The 26,664-nt window shown below is 42.8% G+C and overlaps 1 protein-coding gene across 6 annotated transcripts in view; it reads right to left on the minus strand.

Annotated features, from left to right (window-relative positions):
• The window catches only part of clip2 (CAP-GLY domain containing linker protein 2), an 84,375-nt gene that overhangs the window by 42,867 nt on the left and 14,844 nt on the right, over positions 1-26,664 (minus strand). For all 6 annotated transcript variants that reach the window (XM_014197855.2, XM_014197854.2, XM_014197857.2 and 3 more), the window contains exon 3: positions 12,799-13,340. In XM_014197855.2, the coding sequence (XP_014053330.2) occupies positions 12,799-13,340 (542 nt within the window). The remainder of the gene's footprint in view (positions 1-12,798; positions 13,341-26,664) is intronic.

Raw genomic sequence — 26,664 nt, forward strand, 5'->3', positions numbered from 1 at the left:
GCCGTTCGTCGGAAGAAGGGGACCAAAGTGCAGCGTGGTACGTGTTCATGATTTTATTTATCAAAAACACTCAAACAAAAAATAACAAAACGAAAAGCCAAACAGTTCCGTCAGGTACACTATACAAAACAGAAGACAACTACCCACAAACACAGGTGGGAAAAAGGCTGCCTAAGTATGATTCCCAATCAGAGGCAACGATAGACAGCTGCATCTGATTGGAAACCACATTCGGCCAAAACAAAGAAATAGATAGCATAGAATGCCCACCCCACATCACACCCTGACCTAACCAAACAGAGAAAAACGGATCTCTCAGGTCAGGGCGTGACAATATATTTATTTGCAAATATATATACTGTATATTTATACATACATACTGTAAATACATACATATACACATACATACAAATACATATACACATATACATACATATATATACGCTACTGTTCAAAAGTTTGGGGTTACTTAGAAATGTCCTTGTTTTTGAAAGAAAATATATTTTTTTGGTCCATTAAAATAACATACAATTAAACAGAAATACAGTGTAGACATTGTTACTGTTGTAAATGACTATTGTAGCTGGAAACGGCAGATTTTCAATGGAATATCTACATAGGTGTACAGAGGCCCATTATCAGCAACCATCACTCCTGTGTTCCAATGGCACGTTGTGTTAGCTAATCCAAGTTTATCATTTTAAAAGGCTAATTGATCATTAGAAAACCCTTTTGCAATTAATGAAGGCTATTCTATGTGAGAAATTGCCAAGAAACTGAAGATCTCATACAATGCTGTGTACTACTCCCTTCACAGAACAGTGCAAACTGTCTCTAACCAGAATAGAAAGAGGAGTGGGAGGTCTCAGTGCACAACTGAGCAAGAGGACAAGTACACTAGTGTGTCTCGTCAACAGTGAAGAGGCGACTCCGGGATGCTGGCCTTCTAGGCAGAGTTGCAAAGAAAAAGCCACATCTCAAACTGGCCAATAAAAAGAAAAGATTAAGATGGCCAAAAGAACACAGACACTGGACAGAGGAACTGTGCCTAGAAGGCCAGCATCCCGGAGTCGCCTCTTCACTGTTGACGTTGAGACTGGTGTTTTGCGGGTACTATTTAATGAAGCTGCCAGTTGAGAAATTGTGAGGGGTCTGTCTAGACACTAATGCGCTTGTCCTCTTGCTCAGTTGTGAACTGGGGCCACCCACTCCTCTTTCTATTCTGGTTAGGGCCAGTTTGTGCTGTTCTGTGAAGGGAGTAGTGCACAGCATTGTACGAAATCTTCAGTTTCTTGGCAATTTCTCGCATGGAATAGCCTTCATTTCTCAGAACAAGAATAGACTGACGAGTTTCAGAAGAAAGTTCTTCGTTTCTGGCCATTTTGAGCCTGTAACTGAACCCACAAATGCTGATGCTCCAGATACTCAACTAGTCTAAAGAAGGACAGTTTTATTCCTTCTTTAATCAGAACAACAGTTTTCAGCTGTGCTAACATAATTGCAAAATGGTTTTCTAATGATCAATTAGCATTTTAAAATGATAAACTTGGATTAGCTAACACAACGTGCCATTGGAACACAGGAGTGATGGTTGCTGATAATGGGCCTCTGTACACCTGTGTAGATATTCCATTAAAAATCAGCCGTTTCCAGCTACAATAGTCATTTACAATATTAACAATGTATACACTGTATTTCTGATCGATTTTATGTTATTTTAATGGATACCTTTTTTTGCTTTTCTTTCAAAAACAAGGACATTCCTAAGTGACCCCAAACTTTTGAACGGTAGTGTATATACACATCTTTTTAAAATATATTTTCCTTTATTACTTTCTAACACTACCACCCCTCCCCTAATTGGAGTAAACTAGTGAAGAACAACGCTTAGGCTTCTACTTCCAGCTTATAAATACTATATACATTTTACGGGCACAGCCTATTTTACAATAGTTATATTTTGTTTGTTTTTACTCCTGTCCTTCCTCTAACCTCAACCATCTATTTCTTTCACAAAAGTTCTGAAGCTATATACATTTTACGGACACAGTATGTTTTACATTAGTTACCTTGTTGTTATTAGTTATTATTCCCAACCTTCAGCTCCATTCAACCCCTCCCATCTATCTCTTGACACCATCCATATTGGATTTCTATTTGCCATATATTTTTCCACTGTGCTATGCTGTTTCACAAAAGTTCTGAACCTTTCTATTCCTATCATTTCTACAGACTGTAAATTTCTTTCATTTTTTTGTTGCTAAAAGTATTATTATATTATTGATTGATTGACTATGACTTTTCAGATCACCCAATAGTGCTATCTGCAGAGTTAACTGCAGGTAAATGTTGCAATTCTTCAGCCATTCCTGGACCTGTGACAAAAAACAAGCTACATATGGACAGTACTAAAACAAATTATCAAATGATTCTGTCTCTTCGCAGCAAAATCTGCAGAGCTGGGAAGGTTGTATCCCCCATATTTATAACATTCTATTCTAAAAATTGAAAGCGTGAAAAATCCATATATTAGCCGCGTCATTGTTTACGCCGTATGCTTCAAAGCCTTGGATAAAAGTTGCGGCTTATATTCTGGAATTTACGGTAATAATTTCTGCCAGTACCGTGCAGTATCGAAGAGCCCTCACTGCTGCTCGATAATCCTATTTTTCCAACTTAATTGAGGAAAATAAGAACAATCCCGAAATTTCTTTTTGATACTGTCGCAAAGCTAACTAAAAAGCAGCATTCACAAATGGAGGATGGCTTTCACTTCAGCAGTAATACATTTATGAACTTCTTTGAGGAAAAGATCATGATCATTAGAAAGCAAATTACGGACTCCTCTTTAAATCTGCGTATTCCTCCAAAGCTCCATTGTCCTGAGTCTGCCAGGACCTAGGATCAAGGGAGATACTAAGGTGTTTTAGCACTATATCTCTTGACACAATGATGAAAATAATCATGGCCTCTAAACCCTCAAGCTGCATACTGGACCCTATTCCAACTAAACTACTGAAAGAGCTGCTTCCTGTGCTTGGCCCTCCTATGTTGAACATAATAAACGGCTCTCTATCCACCGGATGTGTACCAAGCTCACTAAAAGTGGCAGTAATAAAGCCTCTCTTGAAAAAGCCGAATCTTGACCCAGAAATTATAAAAAACTATCGGCCTATATCGAATCTTCCATTCCTCTCAAAAAATGTTGAAAAAAGCTGTTGCGCAGCAACTCACTGCCTTCCTGAAGACAAACAATGTATACGAAACGCTTCAGTCTGGTTTTAGACCCCATCATAGCACTGAGACTGCACTTGTGAAGGTGGTAAATGACCTTTTAAAGACGTCAGACCGAGGCTCTGCATCTGTCCTCGTGCTCCTAGATCTTAGTGCTGCTTTTGATACCATCGATCACCACATTCTTTTGGAGAGACTGGAAACCCAAATTGGTCTACATGGACAAGTTCTGGCCTGGTTTAGATCTTATCTGTTAGAAAGATATCAGTTTGTCTCTGTGAATGGTTTGTCCTCTGACAAATCAATTGTAAATTTCGGTGTTCCTCAAGATTCCGTTTTAGGACCACTATTGTTTTCACTATATATCTTACCTCTTGGGGATGTCATTCGAAAACATAATGTTACATTTCACTGCTATGCGGACGACACACAGCTGTACATTTCAATGAAACATGGTGAAGCCCCAAAATTGCCCTCGCTAGAAGCCTGTGTTTCAGACATAAAGAAGTGGATGGCTGCAAACTTTCTACTTTTAAACTCGGACAAAACAGAGATGCTTGTTCTAGGTCCCAAGAAACAAAGAGATCTTCTGTTGAATCTGACAATTAAATCTGGATGGTTGTACAGTCGTCTCAAATAAAACTGTGAAGGACCTCGGCGTTACTCTGGACCCTGATCTCTCTTTTGAAGAACATATCAAGACTGATTTCAAGGACAGCTTTTTTCCATCTACGTAACGTTGCAAAAATCAGAAAATTTCTGTCCAAAAATGATGCAGAAAAATTAATCCATGCTTTTGTTACTTCTAGGCTGGACTACTGCAATGCTCTACTTTCCGGCTACCCGGATAAAGCACTAAACAAACTTCAGTTAGTGCTAAATACGGCTGCTAGAATCCTGACTAGAACCAAAAAATTTGATCATATTACTCCAGTGCTAGCCTCCCTACACTGGCTTCCTGTTAAGGCAAGGGCTGATTTCAAGGTTTTACTGCTAACCTACAAAGCATTACATGGGCTTGCTCCTACCTATCTTTCCGATTTGGTCCTGCCGTACATACCTACACGTACGCTACGGTCACAAGACGCAGGCCTCCTAATTGTCCCTAGAATTTCTAAGCAAACAGCTGGAGACAGGGCGTTCTCCTATAGAGCTCCATTTTTATGGAATGGTCTGCCTACCCATGTGAGAGACTCAGTCTCAACCTTTAAGTCTTTACTGAAGACTTATCTCTTCAGTAGGTCCTATGATTAAGTATAGTCTGGCCCAGGAGTGTGAAGGTGAACGGAAAGGCTGGTGAACGGAAAGGCAACGAACCGCCCTTGCTGTCTCTGCCTTGCCGGTTCCCCTCTCTCCACTGGGATTCTCTGCCTCTAACCCTATTACAGGGGCTGAGTCACTGGCTTACTGGTGTTCTTCCATGCCGTCCCTGGGAGGGGTGCGTCACTTGAGTGGGTTGAGTCACTGACGTGGTCTTCCTGTCTGGGTTGCCCCCCCCCTTGGGTTGTGCCATGGCGGAGATCGTTGTGGGCTATACTCGGCCTTGTCTTAGGACGGTAAGTTGGTGGTTGGAGACATCCCTCTAGTGGTGTGGGGGCTGTGCTTTGGCAAAGTGGATGGGGTTATATCCTGCCTGTTTGGCCCTGTCCGGGGGTATCATCGGATGGGGCCACAGTGTCTTCTGATCCCTCCTGTCTCAGCCTCCAGTATTTATGCTGCAGTAGTTTATGTGTCGGGGGGCTAGGGTCAGTCTGTTACATCTGGAGTATTTCTCTTGTCTTATCCGGTGTCCTGTGTGAATTTAAATATGCTCTCTCTAATTCTCTCCTTCTTTCTCTCGGAGGACCTGAGCCCTAGGACCATGCCTCAGGACTACCTGGCATGATGACTCCTTGCTGTTCCCAGTCCACCTGGCCGTGCTGCTGCTCCAGTTTCAACTGTTCTGCCTGCGGCTATGGAACCCTGACCTGTTCACCGGACGTGCTTGTTGCACCCTCGACAACAACTATGATTATTATTATTTGACCATGCTGGTCATTTATGAACATTTTAACATCTTGACCATGTTCTGTTATAATATCCACCCGGCACAGCCAGAAGAGGACTGGCCACCACTCATAGCCTGGTTCCTCTCTAGGTTTCTTCCTAGGTTTTTGGCCTTTCTAGGGAGTTTTTCCTAGGGAGTTTTTCCTAGCCACTGTGCTTCTTTCACATGCATTGCTTGCTGTTTGGGGTTTTAGGCTGGGTTTCTGTACAGCACTTTGAGATATCAGCTGATGTACGAAGGGCTATATAAATAAATTTGATTTGATTTTGCCCTCCGAATTGATATTCATTATATAAATAGGCCCGTTTAATTTTGTCCGGTTTTGCCGTTCTAAATAAAAGGCAATATTTTTTTCTCATATAATCATTGAAATAACTGTTCGCTAGGTGTAGGCAAGACCGTAAGCAAATAGGTAAACTGGAATATGACTAGAAAGAGTTAATCAGGGTGATTTTTCCACAAATAGACAGGTATTTTCCTTTCCATGGTAGCAAGATTGAATCCATTTTTGTTAACTTTCTATAAAAATGAATTAGAGTGACATCATTTATTTATTTCAGGATCTGTATACCGAGTATGTCCACATCACCATCAGACCATTTTATTGGTAAACTACACAGTAATGTAAAAGTTGTATTTATTTGTGTTCCAATACATATTATTATCATTATTTGGTTTTAATCCAGAGAGGTTACAAAAAGTATCTAGATCCTCTACGAGGCTGTGGAGGGATCCAAATAGTGGACTTAAAAGAAAACATGAATCATCAGCGTACAATGACATTCTTGTTTTTAAGCCTTGGATTTCTAAACGCTTGATATTATTGTTAGATTTTGTTTTACTCTTCTTGACAGTTTAAAACTTTCTGAGAAGTAGCCATTATTTACTATTTTACACCTAAGGTTACTATACATGACTTTAACCCATTTTATAAGGGATTCTCCAAAATTGAAATATTCCAGGCATTTATACACTGCTCCAAAAAATAAAGGGAACACTTAAACAACACATCCTAGATCTGAATGAAAGAAATAATCTTATTAAATACTTTTTTCTTTACATAGTTGAATGTGCTGACAACAAAATCACACAAAAATAATCAATGGAAATCCAATTTATCAACCCATGGAGGTCTGGATTTGGAGTCACACTCAAAATTAAAGTGGAAAACCACACTACAGGCTGATCCAACTTTGATGTAATGTCCTTAAAACAAGTCAAAATGAGGCTCAGTAGTGTGTGTGGCCTCCACGTGCCTGTATGACCTCCCTACAATGTCTGGGCATGCTCCTGATGAGGTGGCAGATGGTCTCCTGAGGGATCTCCTCCCAGACCTGGACTAAAGCATCCGCCAACTCCTGGACAGCCTGTGGTGCAACGTGTCATTGGTGGATGGAGCGAGACATGATGTCCCAGATGTGCTCAATTGGATTCAGGTCTGGGGAACGGGCGGGCCAGTCCATAGCATCAATGCCTTCCTCTTGCAGGAACTGCTGACACACTCCAGCCACATGAGGTCTAGCATTGTCTTGCATTAGGAGGAACCCAGGGCCAACCGCACCAGCATATGGTCTCACAAGGGGTCTGAGGATCTCATCTCAATACCTAATGGCAGTCAGGCTACCTCTGGCGAGCACATGAAGGGCTGTGCGGCCCCCCAAAGAAATGCCACCCCACACCATGACTGACCCACCGCCAAACCGGTCATACTGGAGGATGTTGCAGGCAGCAGAACGTTCTCCACGGCATCTCCAGACTCTGTCACATCTGTCACGTGCTCAGTGTGAACCTGCTTTCATCTGTGAAGAGCACAGGGCGCCAGTGGCGAATTTGCCAATCTTGGTGTTCTCTGGCAAATGCCAAAAGTCCTGCACGGTGTTGGGCTGTAAGCACAACCCCCACCTGTGGACGTCTGGCCGTCATACCACCCTCATGGAGTCTGTTTCTGACCGTTTGAGCATGCTCTGGACACTACGCTGACAGACAGCAAACCTTCTTGCCACAGCTCGCATTGATGTGCCATCCTGGATGAGCTGCATTACCTGAGCCACTTGTGTGGGTTGTAGACTCCGTCTCATGCTACCACTAGAGTGAAAGCACCGCCAGCATTCAAAAGTGACCAAAACATCAGCCAGGAAGCATAGGAACTGAGAAGTGGTCTGTGGTCCCCACCTGCAGAACCACTCCTTTATTGGGGGTGTCTTGCTTATTGCCTATAATTTCCACCTGTTGTCTATTCCATTTGCACAACAGCATGTGAAATGTATTGTCAATCAGTGTTGCTTCCTAAGTGGACAGTTTGATTTCACAGAAGTGTGATTGATTTGGAGTTACATTGTGTTGTTTAAGTGTTCCCTTTATTTTTTGGAGCAGTGTATATAAACTCCAGTCGTACTTCATCAAAAGCTGTTTCAAAGTCAGCTATGAATAGCAGGTGTGGTTTCCCAGTGTTCTATTGTTTCCAGTACTTGTCTTATATTATCTGCAATGTATCGTCCATGTAAAAAACCTCTCTGATTCGAATTAATAATATCCTAAAATACCTTTTTAATTCCATGTGCTATACATTCTGAAGTGTAAGGGGCCTCCAATTTTTTTTAAATGGATCTTTATATTTACTACTTGTATCCTGTTTCAGTAATAATGAAATCACACTTTCTTGTTGAGTGTCCGATAATCTACTATTTACATAGGAGTAGTTAAAACATGCTAATAACGGTCCTCTGAGTATATCAAAAAAGTTTGGTATACCTCAACTGGTATGCCATCTAGCCGTGGACTTAAAGGCTTTTCCAGGATTTAAAGGCTTTAATTGCATCAAGAAGTTCCTCTGTAATTTCGCCTTCACATGAGTCTTTCTGTACAGCTGTTCATTTTACATTATTAATAGAAAAAAAATCCATACAATTAGCTTTGGTTAGAGGATATGGAGGAGACTGAAACAAAAACATATGCTTAAAGTACTTTTCTTCCTCTTTCAAAATATAATTTGGTGAATCATGGGTGACTCCGTCATTTTTAACAAGTTTCAGTAAATTATTTTTGGTAGCATTTCTATGTAGAAGATTTAAAAATAATTTGGTGCATTTTTCCCCATATTCCCTCCAGTTTGCTTTATTTTTTTATAATATATTACACTTGATCTTTCTTGAATAAGTTCCTCCATTCCTTTTTCCCCCCAACTAACTTATTCTGAACCTCTATGGTACAGTTTCTATTGCTACAGCATCTGTCTGTTCTGTTAGACCTTGTATTTCCTTTGTTAATATGCACTCTTTTGACCTAAATTGCTTTTGTTTTAGAGCCGAGTACTGAATTGCATGGCCTTTAAAGGCACATTTAAAAGTGTCCCATACAATGGGATCTGCTGTACTTACGTTATGTCGGAAAAATTCAGTTATACATTCCTCTGTCCTAGTTTAACCTCTTACATCTAGACGTTCCGCTAGCGGAACACCTGCTCCATTATCCAATGATGGGCGTGGCGCGAAATACAAACTCCTCTAAAATACAAAAACTTCCATTTTTCAAACATATGACTATTTCACAGCATTTTAAAGATAAGACTCTCCTTTATCTAACCACACTGTCCGATTTCAAAAAGGCTTTACAACGAAAGCAAAACATTAGATTATGTCAGCAGAGTACCAAGCCAGAAATAATCAGACACCCATTTTTCAAGCTAGCATATAATGTCACAAAAACCTAGAAGACAGCTAAATGCAACACTAACCTTTGATGATCTTCATCAGATGACAACCCTAGGACATTATGTTATACAATACATGCATGTTTTGTTCAATCAAGTTCATATTTATATCAAAAACCAGCTTTTTACATTAGCATGTGACGTTCAGAACTAGCATACCCCCCGCAAACTTCCGGGGAATTCGCTAACATTTTACTAAATTACTCACGATAAACGTTCACAAAAAGCATAACAATTATTTTAAGAATTATAGATACAGACCTCCTCTATGCACTCGATATGTCCGATTTTAAAATAGCTTTTTGGTGAAAGCACATTTTGCAATATTCTAAGTACATAGCCCAGGCATCACGGGCTAGTTATTTAGACACCCGGCAAGTTTAGCACTCACCAATATCAGCTTTACTATTATAAAAGTTTCATTACCTTTTGTTGTCTTCGTCAGAATGCACTCCCAGGACTGCTACTTCAATAACAAATGTTGGTTTGGTCCAAAATAATCGTTATATCCGAATAGCGGCGTTTTGTTCGTGCGTCCCAGACACTATCTGAAATGGTAAATTAGGGTCGCGCGCATGGCGCAATTCGTGACAAAAAAAATCTAAATATTCCATTACCGTACTTCGAAGCATGTCAACCGCTGTTTAAAATCCATTTTTATGCCATTTTTCTCGTAAAAAAGCGATAATATTCCAACCAGGAATCTCCTTTTAGCTAAACTGAGGAAAGTAAACAAAGCTTTCGGTCGACGCGGGCACGAGCCTGAGTCTCACAGTACTGTAACCAGCCACTACCCAAACGCGCTACTTTGTTTCAGCCAGAGCCTGCAAAGCCACGATTCAGCTTTTTACCGCCTTCTGAGACCCTATGGCAGCCGTAGGAAGTGTCACGGGACAGCTAAGATCCTCACTCTTCAATAAACAGAGACAAGAAGAACGACACCTTGTCAGACAGGCCACTTCCTGCCTGAAACCTTGTCAGGTTTTTGCCTGCCAAATGAGTTCTGTTATACTCACAGACACCATTCAAAGAGTTTTAGAAACTTTGGAGTGTTTTCTATCCATATGTAATAAGTATATGCATATTCTAGTTACTGGGTAGGAGTGGTAACCAGATTAAATCGGGTATGTTTTTTATCCAGCCGTGAAAATACTGCCCCCTAGCCATAACAGGTTTAAAAAAGTGATAATTCAAATGTAAATAGGCTTCAATAGTAATTGAGTGTCCATTAAGCTGTACCATGATATTTGCATTGCTACTAAGCAACCCTCCAATTGTTCTCCACTAGTCCAACCGCTAAAGCCCCTCCCCATCCCAAGTTGGGTTGTCATCCCAGTGACCGGCAGGCCATCCCCACAGATCTCTTTCTAATTGGGTTCAAGAGGGCTCCATCCTGGCCACTTGATCCTCAAACATCCCCTTCACATTGACAGCTTCTCTAGCTTTTTGACTGAATGTTGATAAAATAAAATTAGCTGCCATTCATTACAGTAAGAGACTATAGACATATGCCTCTAAAAGTGGGGTTAGTCGCTGGTTAATTGACGAGATAGTGATGTGTGGTCTTAAACAGCAGTCAGGAAAAATTGTACAACCCCGCTAATCCTGCAACTGTGTCACAAATGGATCTGAAATATGTATGAAGTACAAGTTAAACACAACTCTTGTCAGGACGAAGTTCATCAAAATGATTCTACATCTCCGTCTCTGACTAAAGGGGTCGTCTCATGTTTCAGTCAGATCCAAGCTCTGTCTGGATCATTTACGGGTGTGTCAGAAATGGCACCATATTCCCTATGGACCTTGTTCAAAAGCAGTGCACTATATAGGGGAATAGGGAGTCATTTGGGAAGCAGACATTGTTATGACCAAAACACCTGATAACGGGATCCTTCTAACAAGCCAGGGGATGGTAATGCCCATTGTTAGTGACTGAGTGTCCATTAGGCCTTCAGATCCTCTCTACAACCTGAGGGAATAGGCCCTGGTGTGCTTTCATTTTGTGCTACCTTGTCATTAAGGTACTGCTGAATGTCAATGCCGAGGGGACAGCATCCAGCGGTAAAGACTGATTACTCAGGGTGTCAAGGACGAGTTATGAATGCTATGGAGTTTAAGCATTGTGTGCAGCCTCACAGCTTAGGTCCACGAAAGCTGTTAATGGTTGATGAGTAGTTTCAGTGGGTGAAGGCCGTTGAGAATGTTGGGAAGAAAAATATAAACGCAACATGAAACAATTTCAAAGATTTTACTGAGTTACAGTTCATATAAGGAAATCAGTCAATTGAAATTTAATTTATGGATTTCACATGACTGGGAATTCAGATATGCATCAGTTGGTCACAGATACCTAAAGAAAAGTTAGGGGCATTGATCATAAAACCAGTCAGTATTTGGTGTGACCACCATTTGCCTCATGCAGCGCGACTCATCTCCTTTGCAAAGTTGTTCAGGCTGTTAATTGTGGCATGTGGAATGTTGTCCCACTCCTCTTCAATGGCTGTGCTAAATTTCTGGATATTGGCGGGAAATGGAACACGCTGTCGATCCAGAGAATTCCAAACACACTCAATGGGTGACATATCTGGTGATGGAAGAACTGGGACATTTTCAGCTTCCAGGAATTGTATACAGATCCATGCGACATGGGGCCGTGCATTATCATGCTGAAACATGAAGTGATGGAAGCGGATGAATGGCACAACAAAGGGCCTCAGGATATCGTCACGGTATCTTTGTGCATTCAAATTGCCATTGATAAAATGCAACTGTGTTCGTTGTCCGTAGCTTGCGGTTGTGAGGCCGGTTTGACGTACTGCCAAAATTCTCTAAAAAGACATTGGAGGCGGCTTATGCTAGAGAAATGTACATTCAATTATCTGCCAATAGCCCTGGTGGACATTTCTGCAGTCTGCATGCCAATTGCACGTTCCCTCAAAACTTGAGACATCTGTGGCATCGTGTTGTTGTGGCAAGGGCTGTTGTGCACATTTTAGAGTGGCCTTTTATTGTCCCCAGCACAAGGTGCACCTGTGTGATGATCATGCTGTTTATTCAGCTTCTTGATATACCACACATGTCAGGTAGATGGATTATCTTGGCAAAGGAGAAATGCTCACTAACAGGGATGTAAACAAATTTGTGCACATCATTTGAGAGAAATAAGCTTTTTGTGCGTATGGACAATTTCTGGGATGTTTTATTTCAGCTCATGAAATATGGGACCAACACTTTACGTGTTGCATTTATATTTTTGTTGAGTGTATATACATAGAGAGCATAGAAGGTGGAGGCCATGGCAAGTGGTTAAAAACTGTGGTCAAGGATTTCTCTAAAACAAGGAGGTTTTTAGATTACCATTGTGCAATGTGTAACGTGTACTAAATCAGAAAACAAGCTTCAAGATTCAAATCAGTGCACCAAAATACATATCTCACATTGCAAGAGAGGCTGGCGGTTTTGAGACAAGTTTCACAGCTCCCTGCCCAGTATCCATATTGACCAACGCACTCACAGAATAGCTGTAAGTTAGAGCAGAGTGGAGAAGCACGGTAAAATGGTGTCAGCGGTGGGATCTCCTGACAGTAATCCAATGTGATTTACAATATTGACCAGTGGGAAAGCTTTAAGTCCAACAGTAAATGGAATTCGACCCTATTGTTGTTTGGAGATTGTGATTGGGTTGAAAGAACGTTGTGTAAATGGCAGTCCTTGACCTTTTGTGGGAGTGAGGGTCAAAGCAAACAGGCTCTTCATGTGTGTGTGCGTGTGTGTGTGTGTGTGTGTGTGTGTGGGGACATGGACTCACCAGAACACGGTCTCCCACTCGAAGGTCCTTATCCCCACCTTTCTTGACCGAGCCACTGTCGGACATGTTGGAACCTGACTCGTTACCCGTCTTCACAGAGCTGTTGAGCATGCCCTCCCTGAGTGGCATAACCACACGCTGACCAACAGGCGAAGTGCCATTGCCGCCATGGAGTGTCAGGTTCTGAGCTGTCAGCGAATCAGTGGAGTGGACTTCGCTTCCGTCGCCCACCGGTTGCCGGGTGAGCTTGGAGGGGCGCGTGAAGATGCCCTGGTGGGGCTGGCACTCAAAGTAGCGCACGCCGCCCACAGAGCCATCATTTTTTCCCAACAGGTCATTGAGGACCACCCCAGCCCACTGTCCTGGGGCGAACTGGGTCTCACCCAGGTAGGCAATGACGCCCGGTTTGACCCCGTTGACCCAGACACGTTCGCCAACCACGTAGTCCCCAAGGACGTCATCTCCCACCTCGGATGTCTTGGAGCTTGACTTGTCTGAGGCATTGCTGCTGGGGAGTGGGGAGGTCTGCTTGTGTGGGGAGTCTGTGGAGGTAGAAAGAGAGATTATGGAATTCCTATTTACATTCGTTTCTATGGTAGAGATCACAGAATTCCTATATTCATTCAAAATGGCCATCTACAGTATGGTCTTTGATTACAATGCTGTAGAGCAGTGCAGAAGTGGAGAGAGAAAAGGCGATACATACAGGTCTACAAACAAATAATGTGAAAAATAATAAACAAAACAATGTAGCTAGTCTAGAGGATCAATATTTGTGTTGTATGCAGGTTACAGTCCAGTATTCTCATGCATGCAACATAAGCTGCTGAAATAAGGAATTCAGGCATTATAAACACAATGGAACATAAATACGTCGTCATTATTCACTCTAATCCTCAACATACTTCTACACATTTTGTTAATGCCAAATATAGTTGTTCAAGCCAAACCTGAAGTTGAAACCATTCTCAGTCTGAAATAGTCACTTTTCCAGTATCTATTTATCCAATTTCATCACATCAGAAAACGGATCGGCGAAGAATCTGCCGTGCTACATCCAATACAACAGTGGAGTTTATGCGAGGTTAGGCATTGCTCTACTTCCTATTGAAAACTGGGTCAGTGAGACTGTCTCTAATGCACTGATGATTAACGTTGTGATGCTGCACCACAGATGCGGTGCTTTGCTGTTTGGCACATGCTGTTTAGATGAGCACTATCCATCCTGGTGAGAGACACTGGAGCTGTTAACTGTAGCAGGGCGCAGATAGCATGTGATCTGCTGCGCTGGCTGCACTGTAATATGTGTGTGTGTGTGTGTGTGTGTGTGTGTGTGTGTGTGTGTGTGTGTGTGTGTGTGTGTGTGTGTGTGTGTGTGTGTGTGTGTGTGTGTGTGTGTGTGTGAGTACAGTTGGTGCCAGGACTGTCTCTCTGACACCCCAGGAGTGGAGGAGGGGGCCCAATGCCTGCTTTGATGCACCAATTGCTCCCATATGTTGTGAGACTGATAGACATGGTTGCAAAATGGGTACAACAGTGAACAAAATAATGTGTTTTTTAGTTTTACCAATAGGCATGACAATTGAGTTTTTAAACTTAATGGGGTCTTACAATGGCATTTATGGAGATATGTTCTCCAGCAGCAATGTAACATTTACCACTTAGAAACACTTTGTTTTGTACCACATCGGGTTCTACGATATGGGCAAAAAATCGAATTGTGATTTATTTGACCAAATATTGCGATTTGACCTGCGATATACACTGCTCAAAAAAATAAAGGGAACACTTAAACAACACAATGTAACTCCAAGTCAATCATACTTCTGTGAAATCAAACTGTCCACTTAGGAAGCAACACTGATTGACAATACATTTCACATGCTGTTGTGCAAATGGAATAGACAACAGGTGGAAATTATAGGCAATTAGCAAGACAACCCCAATAAAGGAGTGGTTCTGCAGGTGGTAACCACAGACCACTTCTCAGTTCCTATGCTTCCTGGCTGATGTTTTGGTCACTTTTTAAATGCTGGCGGTGCTTTCACTCTAGTGGTAGCATGAGACGGAGTCTACAACCCACACAAGTGGCTCAGGTAGTGCAGCTCATCCAGGATGGCACATCAATGCGAGCTGTGGCAAGAAGGTTTGCTGTGTCTGTCAGCGTAGTGTCCAGAGCATGGAGGCTCTACCAGGAGACAGGCCAGTACATCAGGAGACGTAGAGGAGGCCGTAGGAGGGCAACAACCCAGCAGCAGGACCGCTACCTCCTCCTTTGTGCAAGGAGGAGCAGGAGAAGCACTGCCAGAGCCCTGCAAAATGACCTCCAGCAGGCCACAAATGTGCATGTGTCTGCTCAAACGGTCAGAAACAGACTCCATGAAGGTGGTATGAGGGCCCGACGTCCACAGGTCGGGGTTGTGCTTACAGCCCAACACCGTGCAGGACGTTTGGCATTTGCCAGAGAACACCAAGATTGGCAAATTCGCCACTGGCGCCCTGTGCTCTTCACAGATGAAAGCAGGTTCACACTGAGCACATGTGACAGACGTGACAGAGTCTGGAGACGCCGTGGAGAACGTTCTGCTGCCTGCAACATCCTCCAGCATGACCGGTTTGGCGGTGGGTCAGTCATGGTGTGGGGTGGCATTTCTTTGGGGGGGCCGCACAGCCCTCCATGTGCTCGCCAGAGGTAGCCTGACTGCCATTAGGTACCGAGATGAGATCCTCAGACCCCTTGTGAGACCATATGCTGGTGCGGTTGGCCCTGGGTTCCTCCTAATGCAAGACAATGCTAGACCTCATGTGGCTGGAGTGTGTCAGCAGTTCCTGCAAGAGGAAGGCATTGATGCTATGGACTGGCCCGCCCGTTCCCCAGGCCTGAATCCAATTGAGCACATCTGGGACATCATGTCTCACTCCATCCACCAACGCCACGTTGCACCACAGACTGTCCAGGAGTTGGCGGATGCTTTAGTCCAGGTCTGGGAGGAGATCCCTCAGGAGACCATCAGCCACCTCATCAGGAGCATGCCCAGGCGTTGTAGGGAGGTCATACAGGCACGTGGAGGCCACACACACTACTGAGCCTCATTTTTACTTGTTTTAAGGACATTACATCAAAGTTGGATCAGCCTGTAGTGTGGTTTTCCACTTTCATTTTGAGTGTGACTCCAAATCCAGACTTCCGTGGGTTGATAAATTGGATTTACATTGATTATTTTTGTGTGATTTTGTTGTCAGCATATTCAACTATGTAAAGAAAAAAGTATTTAATAAGATTTTTTCTTTCATTCAGATCTAGGATGTGTTGTTTAAGAATTCCCTTTATTTTTTTGAGCAGTATAGATCAAAACACTTGGGTGAACTGTTGGAATGATTGAAATAGAATGATTTATGTTAAGAAGCAAAGTGGAAAGGAGCATCATTCTTGTTTGAAACAATCTGTTGACTGCATTTGACCTAACAGAACAGCATGCAAAGTTATAGTGAATCTAACAGCGAGGAGGAGGAACTGTGCTGCTTGATTGACAAGGGGCGGGGCTCGGGTGTGTGGGAAGCAGCCGCAAAAGAAGAGGGAGAGAAACGACAAACAGAGTAAACTAAAAGAATATGACATTACACATGGCTTAGTGCCGTTTGAAAATATTTCATGCTAAATGGATCTCTTGTGATATGGATATTGCATGTCAATATTGCGATTACTGGACTGAAACCCTACCAACATCCCAAATGGTAACCTATTCCCTATGTAGTGCACTGCTTTTGGCCAGGACCCATAAGGCTCTGGTCAAAAGTTGTGCACTACTTAGGGAATAGGGTGCCATTTGGGACGCACTCCCTGCTTCTAACAGCTACTCTCTCTGGCCATGACTAATGTGTATTTGTACAGGCTTTAGAAAAGCCCTATTAAATCTCAACTTCCACTATATTTGGGCCTGTTATAGAAAAGGGCATAACAGACAATTTTCAGTTGCTAGTGTCATGTAAATAATATTTTAACCCCAAATACTGTGATTTATGAGATGATGAACGGCACTTGTACCCTTCTTATTTCAAGTAACTATACTGAACAAAAATATAAAGGCAACATGTAAAGTGTTGTTCTCATGTTTCATGAGCTGAAATAAAAGATCCCAGAAATGTTCCATACTCACAAAAAGCTTATGTCTCTCAAATTTTGAGCACAAATTTGTTTATGTCCTTGTTAGTGAGCATTTCTCCTTTGCCAAGATAATCCATCCACCTGACAGGTCTGGTATATCAAGAAGCTTATTTAAAAGCATGACCATTACACAGGTGCACCTTGTGCTGGGGACAATAAGAGGCCACTCTAAAATGTGCAGTTTTGTCACACAGCACAATGCCACAGATGTCTCAAGTTTTGCTGACTGCAGTAATGTCCACCAGAGCTGTTGCCAGATAATTGTATGTGAATTTCTCTACCATAAGCTGCCTCCAACTTCGTTTTAGATAATTTCTCAGTCCAACTGGCCTCATAACCGCAGACCACATGTAACCACGCCAGCCCAGGACCTCCACATCACGTTTCTTCATCTGCGGGATAGTCCGATACCATTCACCCGGACTGCAGATGAAACTGTGGGTTTGCACAACCAAATAATTTCTGCACACTGTCAGAAACCGTCTCAGGGAAGCTCATCTGCGTGCTCATCGTCCTCACCAGGGTCTTGATCTGACTTCAGTTCAGCAACATAACCAACTTCAGTGGGCAAATGCTCACCTTCGTTGGCCACTGGCACGCTGGAAAAGTGCGTTCTTCACAGACGAATCCCAATTTCAACCGTACAGGGCAGATAGCAGACAGCATGTATGGCGTTATGTGAATGAGCGGTTTGCTCACCCACACGATGTTCTGAACAGTGATGGCATGATGGCAATGGGGTTATGGTATGGGCAGGCATAAGCTATGGACAAGGAACACAATTGCATTTTATCAATGGCAATTTGAATGCACAGAGATAACGTGATGACATCCTGAGGTCCATTGTCGTGCCATTCATCCGCCGCCAAAACCTCATGTTTCAGCATGATAATGCACGGCCCAATGTCACAAGGATCTGTATAGAATTCCTGGAAGCTGAAAATGTCCCAGCTATTCCATGGCCTGCATACTCACCAGACATGTCACCCATTGAGCATGTTTGGGATGCTCTGGATCGACGTGTATGACAGCATGTTCCAGTTCCCACCAATATCCAGCAACTTGAAGCCATTGAAGAGGAGTGGGACAACATTCCACAGGCCACAATCAACAGCCTGATCATCTCTATGTAAAGGAGATGTGTCACACTGCATGAGGCAAATGGTGGTCACACCAGATAGTGACTGGTTTTCTGATCCACTTTTTTTAAAGGTGACCAACAGATGCATATCTGTATTCCCAGTCATGTAAAATCCATAGATTATGGCCAAATGAATTTATTTAAATTGACTGATTTCCTTATATGAACTGTAACTCAGTAAAATCTTTGAAATTGTTGCATGTTGCGTTTATATTTTAGTTCAGTGTATAATCTATAGATACAAAAAGATATTATACCTCCAAAACAAATATGATTTTTTTAACCAAACAAAGCTTTACGCATCTGCCTATGACGACAATGTCCCTGTGAGGTCATGTGTGTGTATGCAATGTCAGGAATGTGTGCTTGTGTAGGTAATGTATGTACTATGCAGTATTTCTGTGCTGGTGTTATGTGTGAGGTAATGCAGTAGCAGTGTGTGTGTGTTGTTTGTGTGTGTGTGTGCACACTGCTTGTGCATGCAGGCATGTGTAACATGTGTGAGCTTTGTCAACAGCATGGCCCTGGGCCAACACAGAGAAGACCCCTACCCACCCCCTACCCAAGTCCCAGCAAGTCAAACAAGCGTGCCCCCAAAAGACTGATGCAGTGCTAGGCCAAGTGGCTGGGTTGCCGTGGCAATGGAAGATCGATGGGGAAATGAGGCAGGCAGCAGGAAGAGCAAGAACACAGGCCTCACTTTCACTATTGTGCCTGGCTACCTCCCACAACCATCTGAATCCCACTATTCACCAGCCCCACACAATGACCCCACCACAACTCCTTAGAACACCCCCTCCCTCCCCCTCACACTCCCCCCCTTTCTCTCTCTCTCCGCCTCTCTCTTTTCCTCTCTTTCTCTCTCTCTGAGAACCAAACTCTTTCAGACTTAAGTCCAATAATGTAAAATAAGTTGAAAATAACTTTGGCTTCGCTAATAATATACTGATGTTATTTCCTAATTAAAATAAGACACGTATAGCATTCACTGTTGTGGGGCTGTCACTTCAGATTTCAGGGACAGTCCAAACGGCAACAGAAGAAGATACTAGAACTAGGACTAGGCCTTTAGGGGCGACTCATTCCTAAAAACTTTTGTCTCTGCAATGATGCTTTGTTTCTCGACAGTCCACGAGGACGTGACCTCTAAAGTCAGAACTTTTGGGAGCAGCTATGAGGAAATATAATGTAATTTTTTTCTGCGATTGACAGAAACATTTTAGCAGGGTTGGGGTCATTCCAATTTAAATTAGTCAATTTAATTCTCAAGCCAATTTTCCCCAATTTTTCTCTATGAGAAAAAAATAATTCAAATTTCAGTCTATTTCCTGAATTGACTGAATTTAAATTGAATTTACCACACCCCTGATTTTTTTGTCCATAATATGTTGGTGCACCATCATATACAATCACAACGGATTTCTAAATTGAAAAAGTTGCCTTTTGGTATTGAAATCCAAGGAGGATGAACATAGGGACAACAACAGGACATTATCTAGGCCTACTTTCTTATTGTAAAATCTATTGGAACTCAATAAATGGAAGACCATGTACTGTATTATATCACCAATCAACGACAGAAAACCCAACAATGGTCTTGAACTAAAAGGAAAAAAAGAGCAGGGTTTTTAGTACACAAATGGAAATGTGCTGACCAAACAGCTATTCACTCAATGGCCCTATAGCCCTAACCTGATTCACTACAGGCAGGCGGTTGATGAACACTGTGGGAAATGCTGACAGTCAATTAGTAGGATTAGCTAAATGACTATGACTACCAGCTGTTCCTGAAATGACACTAATCTAGAAAAGAATTATAAAGGCTATGTTTGGAATTTTTTTGCAGGGGGGCCATGGTTCCAGATGTTCAAAACCGTTTTAAAGATCATTCAATGACATTGCTGCCTATGACGCATGTTATAATGGAATGTAGCAGTTATAGAGGTATATGAACGTATACATAGGTTAAGTTTAGAGATTTTTTGCAGTGGGGCCATAGTTCCAGATGTTCAAAACTGTCTTAAAGATAATTTGGTGACATTGCTGTCTATGACAGATGTTATAATGTATTGTGTAGGTGTTGTAGATGTTATAATGTCTAACGTAGCTGATATTGATGTTATAATGTCTTATTCATAAACCTGCATATGTGCGTACGGGGACCTCCTAGTAAAGCGTTGCCTTGACATTCAATAACTAAGATCATATCAAATCTAATTTTAATTTGTCACATGCTCCGTAAACAACAGGTATAGACCAACAGTGAAATGCTTACATACAGGTACTTCCCAACAATGTGGAGAGAAATCAAATATAGAAATATTACAAAAGTAAAAAAACATAATAATAAATACATGATGAGTAATGACAACTTGGCTAGATACACGGGGTACCAGTACTGAGTTAATGTGTCGGGGTACGAGGTAATTGAGGTAGATATGTACATATAACTAGAGATAAAATGACTAGACAACAGGATAGATAATAAACAGTAGCAGCAGCGTACAGTACGTGATGAGTAAAAAAAAAAGGTTTTGCAAAAAGGGTCAATGCAGATAATCCGGGTAGCTATTTGGTAAAAAATGTAACTAACTATTTAACAGTCTTATGTATTGGGGTAGAAGCTGTTCAGGATCCTATTGGTTCCAGACTTGGTGCATCGGAACTGCTTGCCGTGCGGTAGCATAGAGAACAGTCTATGACGTTGGGTGGCTGGAGTCTTTGACCATTTTTAGGGCCTTCCTCTGACACCGCCTGGTAAAGGGGTCCTGGATGGCAGGGAGCTCGGCCCCAGTGATGTACTGGATCTTACTCACTACCCTCTATAGCGCCTTGCGGTTGGATGCCAAGCAGTTACCATACCAAGCGGTGATGCAGCCAGTCAAGATGCTCACAATGGTGCAACTGTATAATTTGAGGATCTGAGGGCCCATGCCAAATCTTTTCAACCTCATGAGGGGGAAGAGACATTGTCGTGCCCTCTTCACAACTGTGTTGGTGTGTGTGTGGACCATGATAGATCCTTAGTGATGTGGACACCGAGGAACTTGAAGCTCTCGACCCACTCCATTACAGCCCTGTCGATGTGAATGGGGGCGTGCTCGACTCTCTATTTCCTGTAGTCCACGTTCAGCTCCTTTGTCTTGCTGACGTTGAGGGAGAGATTTTTGTCCTGGCACCACACTGCCAGGTCTCTGACCTCCTCCCTATAGGCTCTCTCATCGTCAGTGAGCAGGCCTACCACCGTCGCGTCGTCAGCAAACTTAATGATGGTGTTGTGGGTGAATAAGGAGTACAGGAGGGGACTAAGCACACACCCGGAGGTGTTCAGTCCCAGGGTCCTGAGCTTAGTGATGAGCTTGGAGGGCACTATGGTTTTGAATACTGAGCTGTAGTCAATGAACAGCATTCTCACATAGATGTTATTATTGTCCAGGTGGGAGAGGGCAGTGTGGAGTGTCATCTGTGGATCTGTTGGGGCGATATGCGAATTGGAGTGGGTCCAGGGTGTCTGGGATGATGGTGTTGATGTGAGCCATGACCAGCCATTCAAAGCATTTTATGGCTAAAGATATGAGTGATAGTCAATTAGACAGGTTACCTTGGCGTTCATGGACAACAGGGACTATGGTGGTCTGCTTGAAACATGCAGGTATTAAAGACTGGTTCAGGGAGAGGTTGAAAATGTCAGTGAATGCACTTGCCAGCTGGTCAGCGCAAGCTCTGAGTACGCGCCCTGGTAATCAGTCTGTGAATGTTAACCTGTTTAAAGGTTTTACTCATATTGGCTATGGAGAGTGTGATCACACAATTGTCCGGAACAGCTGGTGCTCTCAAGCATGTTTCAGTGTTGCTTGCCTCAAAGCGAGCATAGAAGGCATTTAGCTCGTCTGGTAGGCTCACGTCACTGGGCAGCTCACGGCTGGGTTTCCCTTAATAATCCATGGTAGTTTGCAAGCCCTGCCACATTCGATGAGTGTCAGAGCCAGCGCAGTATGATACGATCTTAGTCCTGTATTGACGCTTTGCCTGTTCGGTGGCTCGTCGGAGGTCAGAGCAAGACTTCTTATAAGCGTCCGGATTAGTGTCCCGCTCCTTGAAAGCAGCAGCTCAAGCTTTTTGCTCAGTGCAGATGTTGCCTGCAATTCATGGCTTCTGGTTTGGAAATGTATGTACAGTCACTGGGGGTACGACATCGTCAATGCACTTGTTAATGATGCCTATGACTGATGTGGTAGCTGTTTGTTTGATGTTTGTAAAGTTACGGTAATTTCTGTTGATGCAATAAAATATGAATAATTATGGCACGTCTTGATTGATGACTGTCTCAGTCAACTAATCCATTCTGGAGCCTGCGGGGATGGCACACCAGTATCATCAGTTTGTACATTTACCATTAATTCCCATAATTTCTACAATGTTTGTTTGGTTACGGTAATTTCTGTTAATGGATTCAATATATTATTATTACAGTCTTATTACAGTATTATTACAGACATGTTGTTTGCAGAGGGCACAACCTAGGCTACACTTAATCATAAAAGTAGGCCTAGGCCACCTGGCCTGCGCAAATGTAGACTAAATGTGCCCATTTGGGGATTTTATAGTATTGTCTTAACTCACCACCACTAATGAGCTGTGGAGTTTCTCAAAGTAATTTTTTCTTCACCTCAAACAGCAAGTAAACTAATTCTGTTTTTACATCCATTGAGAATGACAATAGTTCCACAATGTAGCCTATTTGAAAAATCTTTCCAGCTCTCTCCCTTTCGATAACCAAACCACTCCACTTGAAAGGGAGGAGAAAAAATCATGCTCTGATCTGGTGAAAACGTAATAAAATAGGCCTACCTGATCACTTCTTATGCCTTGAACAAATAGCCTACAGCTGTGTCTGTCCGGAGCTCACAATCACAGGAAACTGAGGGTCCCGAATATTTTATACAATGTTGCAAGTTTGTTAGTGCAAGCTTGTGGCTGGACCAAGTTGATCGTTGTCTTAATTATTTAATCACAGTGTGCTTAAAGCATCATACAAGCTCAGTAGTCAAGAGTGTGCAAAGCTGTCATCAAGGCAAAGGGTGGCTACTTTGAAGAATCTCAAATATAAAATATATTTTGATTTGTTTATCACTTTTTTGGTTACTACATGATTCCATATGTGTTACTTCATAGTTGTGATGTCTTCACTATTATTCTACAATGTAGAAAATAGTAAAAATAAAGAGTAGGTGTGTCCAAAGTTGACTGGTACTGTAGTTGGTTTTATTAAAACACATAGGGTGTGTCTATAAATGGAAAAATGTATGTTTTAACATTGACCAGTCAATTGGTTGAAAGAACAGATGACTCTTGGTCAACCAAGATTTGTTTTTTGTCAGGGACAGCCCTACTAACACTACAAAATAGTGTTTCTGAAGGAGGCCCTCGAAAATAACAGCCATGTGCACTGCTAAAGTGTCATGCCCTGACCATAGAGCCCTCGGGGTTCTCTATGGTGTTTTAGGTCAGGGCGTGACTAGGGGGGTTTCTAGGTATTATATTTCTATGTTGGTGTGTGTGTGTGTGTGTGTGTGTGTGTGTGTGTGTGTGTGTGTGTGTGTGTGTGTGTTGTGTGGTTCCCAATTAGAGGCAGCTGAATATCGTTACCTCTAATTGGGGATCATACTTAGTGTGTCCTTTTCCCCACCTGCTAGGTGGGATATTGTTTTGTATGAGTGCCTATGTGCGCTACGTATTTCACGATCGTTAGATCTTTGTTGTTTTGGAAGTTTCACTATCATTAATATTTGGAACTCTACCCACGCTGGGCCTTGGTCCAATTATTCAAACGACGGTCGTGACATAAAGGTATTACTGTGTTTTTTTCCCCTTTCCTTTCCTCACAGCATTCCACCATCAACTTAAACCATGACATGGTTGCCTCTGATACAACTCTCCCATACAGACTAATGCAAATAACAAGACAGCAAAGGCAGCCCAGACACCCCCCAGACTGTGTTTGGCCTCCTGTAGGCTCATATCAGCCTAGTGCAGCTTGGAGGGAGAGAATCTAGCTGTAATTTAGCGGAAAGCTGCGCCAGTGTAACACATGCGTCTGTGGCCCTAGGGTCCGGGGTTGTCATGTGATCTAAAACCAAGAAAAATAACAGTGGGAAACGTGTTTGGGTGTCCTATTTCTATTGGCTTTGCACAATGTAAACACTTGGGTCAATGGGGAGTAGGTTTCGGATTTGTCATATCAAATATATTTAGCCCAAGTTATTGCGGGTGTAGCGAAATGTTTGTGTTCCTAGCTGCAACAGCGCAGTAATATCTAACAATTCACAAAAATACACACTAATCTGCATGCATATGAAATGAGTAAAGCATTATGTAAACATTATTTAAGTGACCAGTGATTCCATGTCTATATATATATATATATATATATATATATATATATATATATATATATATATATATATATGGCAGCAGGCTCTAAGGTGCAGGGTTGAGTAACCGGGTGGTAGCCGGCTAGTGATGACTATTTAACAGTCTGATGGCCTTGAGAAATAAGCTGTTTTTCAGTCTCTCGGTCCAAGCTTTGATGCACCTGTACTGACCTCGCTTCTGGATGGTAGCAGGGTGAATAGGCCGTGGCTCGGCTGGTTGATGTCCTTGATGATATTTTTGCCATCCTGAGACATCGGGTGCTGTAGGTGCCCTGGAGGGCAGGCAGTGTGCCAGTGAGGCAGTGATGCGTTGGGCAGACCGCACCACCGTCTGGAGAGCCCTGCGGTTGCAGGGAGTGCAGGTGTCGAACCAGGCGGTGATATCACAGGATGCTCTCAATTGTGCATCTGTAAAAGTTTGTGAGGGTCTTAGGGACCAAGCCGAATTTCTGAGGCGCCTTCTTCAGCACACTGTCTGTATGGGTGGACCATTTCAGATCGTCTGTGATGTGTACGCCGAGGAACTTGAAGCATTTCACCTTCTCCACTGCGGTCCCGTTGATGTGGATTGGGGGCGTGCTCCCTCTGCTACTTCCTGAAGTCCACGATCAGCTCCTTTGTTTTGTTGATGTTGAAGGAGAGGTTATTTTCCTGGCATCACCTCCTCCCTGTAGGCTGTCGTCATTGATGGTAATCAGGCCTACAACTGTTGTGTCGTCTGCAAACTTGATGATTGAGTTGGAGGCATGCATGGCCACGCAGTCATGGGTGAACAGGGAGTACAGGAGGGGGCTGAGCACGCACCCTTGTGGGTCCCCTGTGTTGAGGATCAGCAAAGTGGAGGGGTTGTTTCCTACCTTCACCACCTGGGGGCGGCCCGTCAGGAAGTCCAGGACCCAGTTGCACAGGGCGGGGTTCAGACCCATTGCCCCGAGTTTAATGATGAGCTTGGAGGGTACTATGGTGTTGAAGGCTGAGCTATAGTCAATGAACAGCATTCTTACATACTGTAGGTATTCCTCTTGTCCAGATGGGATAGGGCTGTGTGCAGTGTGATGGAGATTGCATCGTCTGTGGATCTATTGGGGCGGTAGGCAGATTGAAGTGGGTCGAGGGTGTCAGGTAAGGTAGAGGTGATATGATCCTTAACTAGCCTCTCAAAGCACTTCCTGATGACAGAAGTGACTGCTACGGGGCGATAATCATTTAGTTCAGTTACCTTTGCTTTCTTTGGTACAAGAACAATGGTGGACATCTTGAAGCAAGTGGGGACAGCAGACTGTGATAGGGAGAGATGGAATATGTCCGTAAACACTCCAGCCAGCTGGTCTGTGCATGCTCTGAGGACGCGGCTAGGGATTCCGTCTGCGAGTGGCTTTTCGTAAAATCCGTAATGATTGATGTATTGTAAGAGGCCCATAATGTGGTTACTAAAGTCAGATATATTTGTCTGTTATCGCTGCATAACATTTTGAAGTCCCTTTTCAGGTTTAGAAGAGGTGACTGCTAAATTGTAACTCCCATTCTTATTAGCTGGTAGCATAGCTCACATAGAGAAATTGGTGGTGCTAGTCAAAGTCATTTTTAAGTAATATAGTTGATTGGTGACGATGACATGAACATGTGTTGGGGTTGGCATCCATACAAGCATTATACTCCGATTTTTACCTCAACGTAGTGTGAAATACTGTATATAAACAATAGCCTAAATGTTGGCTTATTTTTCTGGGGGGCAATGAAGAGATTCGGGATCTTTCCCCCACGGCATTTTTCCTCCACGCATTTCCATGGCATTTCCATTGTTTTGGTCGAGTTCCATTGGCCTCTTTACCGCATCTATGGTGGTACATGAATATGGTTTAGTACTAAGACGTCATCTTGGTGAAGATTTTTTTCTAAATATCTTCAATACTATTATTGATAATCGTGCCCTCATTCATGAGAGAAATGTAGCCTGGGTCAAGACCAGGAACACAGGTTTAGGCCCAGATTGACAATCTTTTAGGCAACTGAACGTGTAAAACTGATTAAAAAAAGTCTAAATCTGATTATTATGTAACCACTGTTTTCTGATTGTAAGGGGAACCCAGCTAAATTCTGTCTAATCTCTAAAGGGTTGCCCTCCT

The sequence above is a fragment of the Salmo salar genome, chromosome ssa04 (assembly GCF_905237065.1).
Source record: "Salmo salar chromosome ssa04, Ssal_v3.1, whole genome shotgun sequence".
Lineage (NCBI taxonomy): Eukaryota > Metazoa > Chordata > Actinopteri > Salmoniformes > Salmonidae > Salmo > Salmo salar.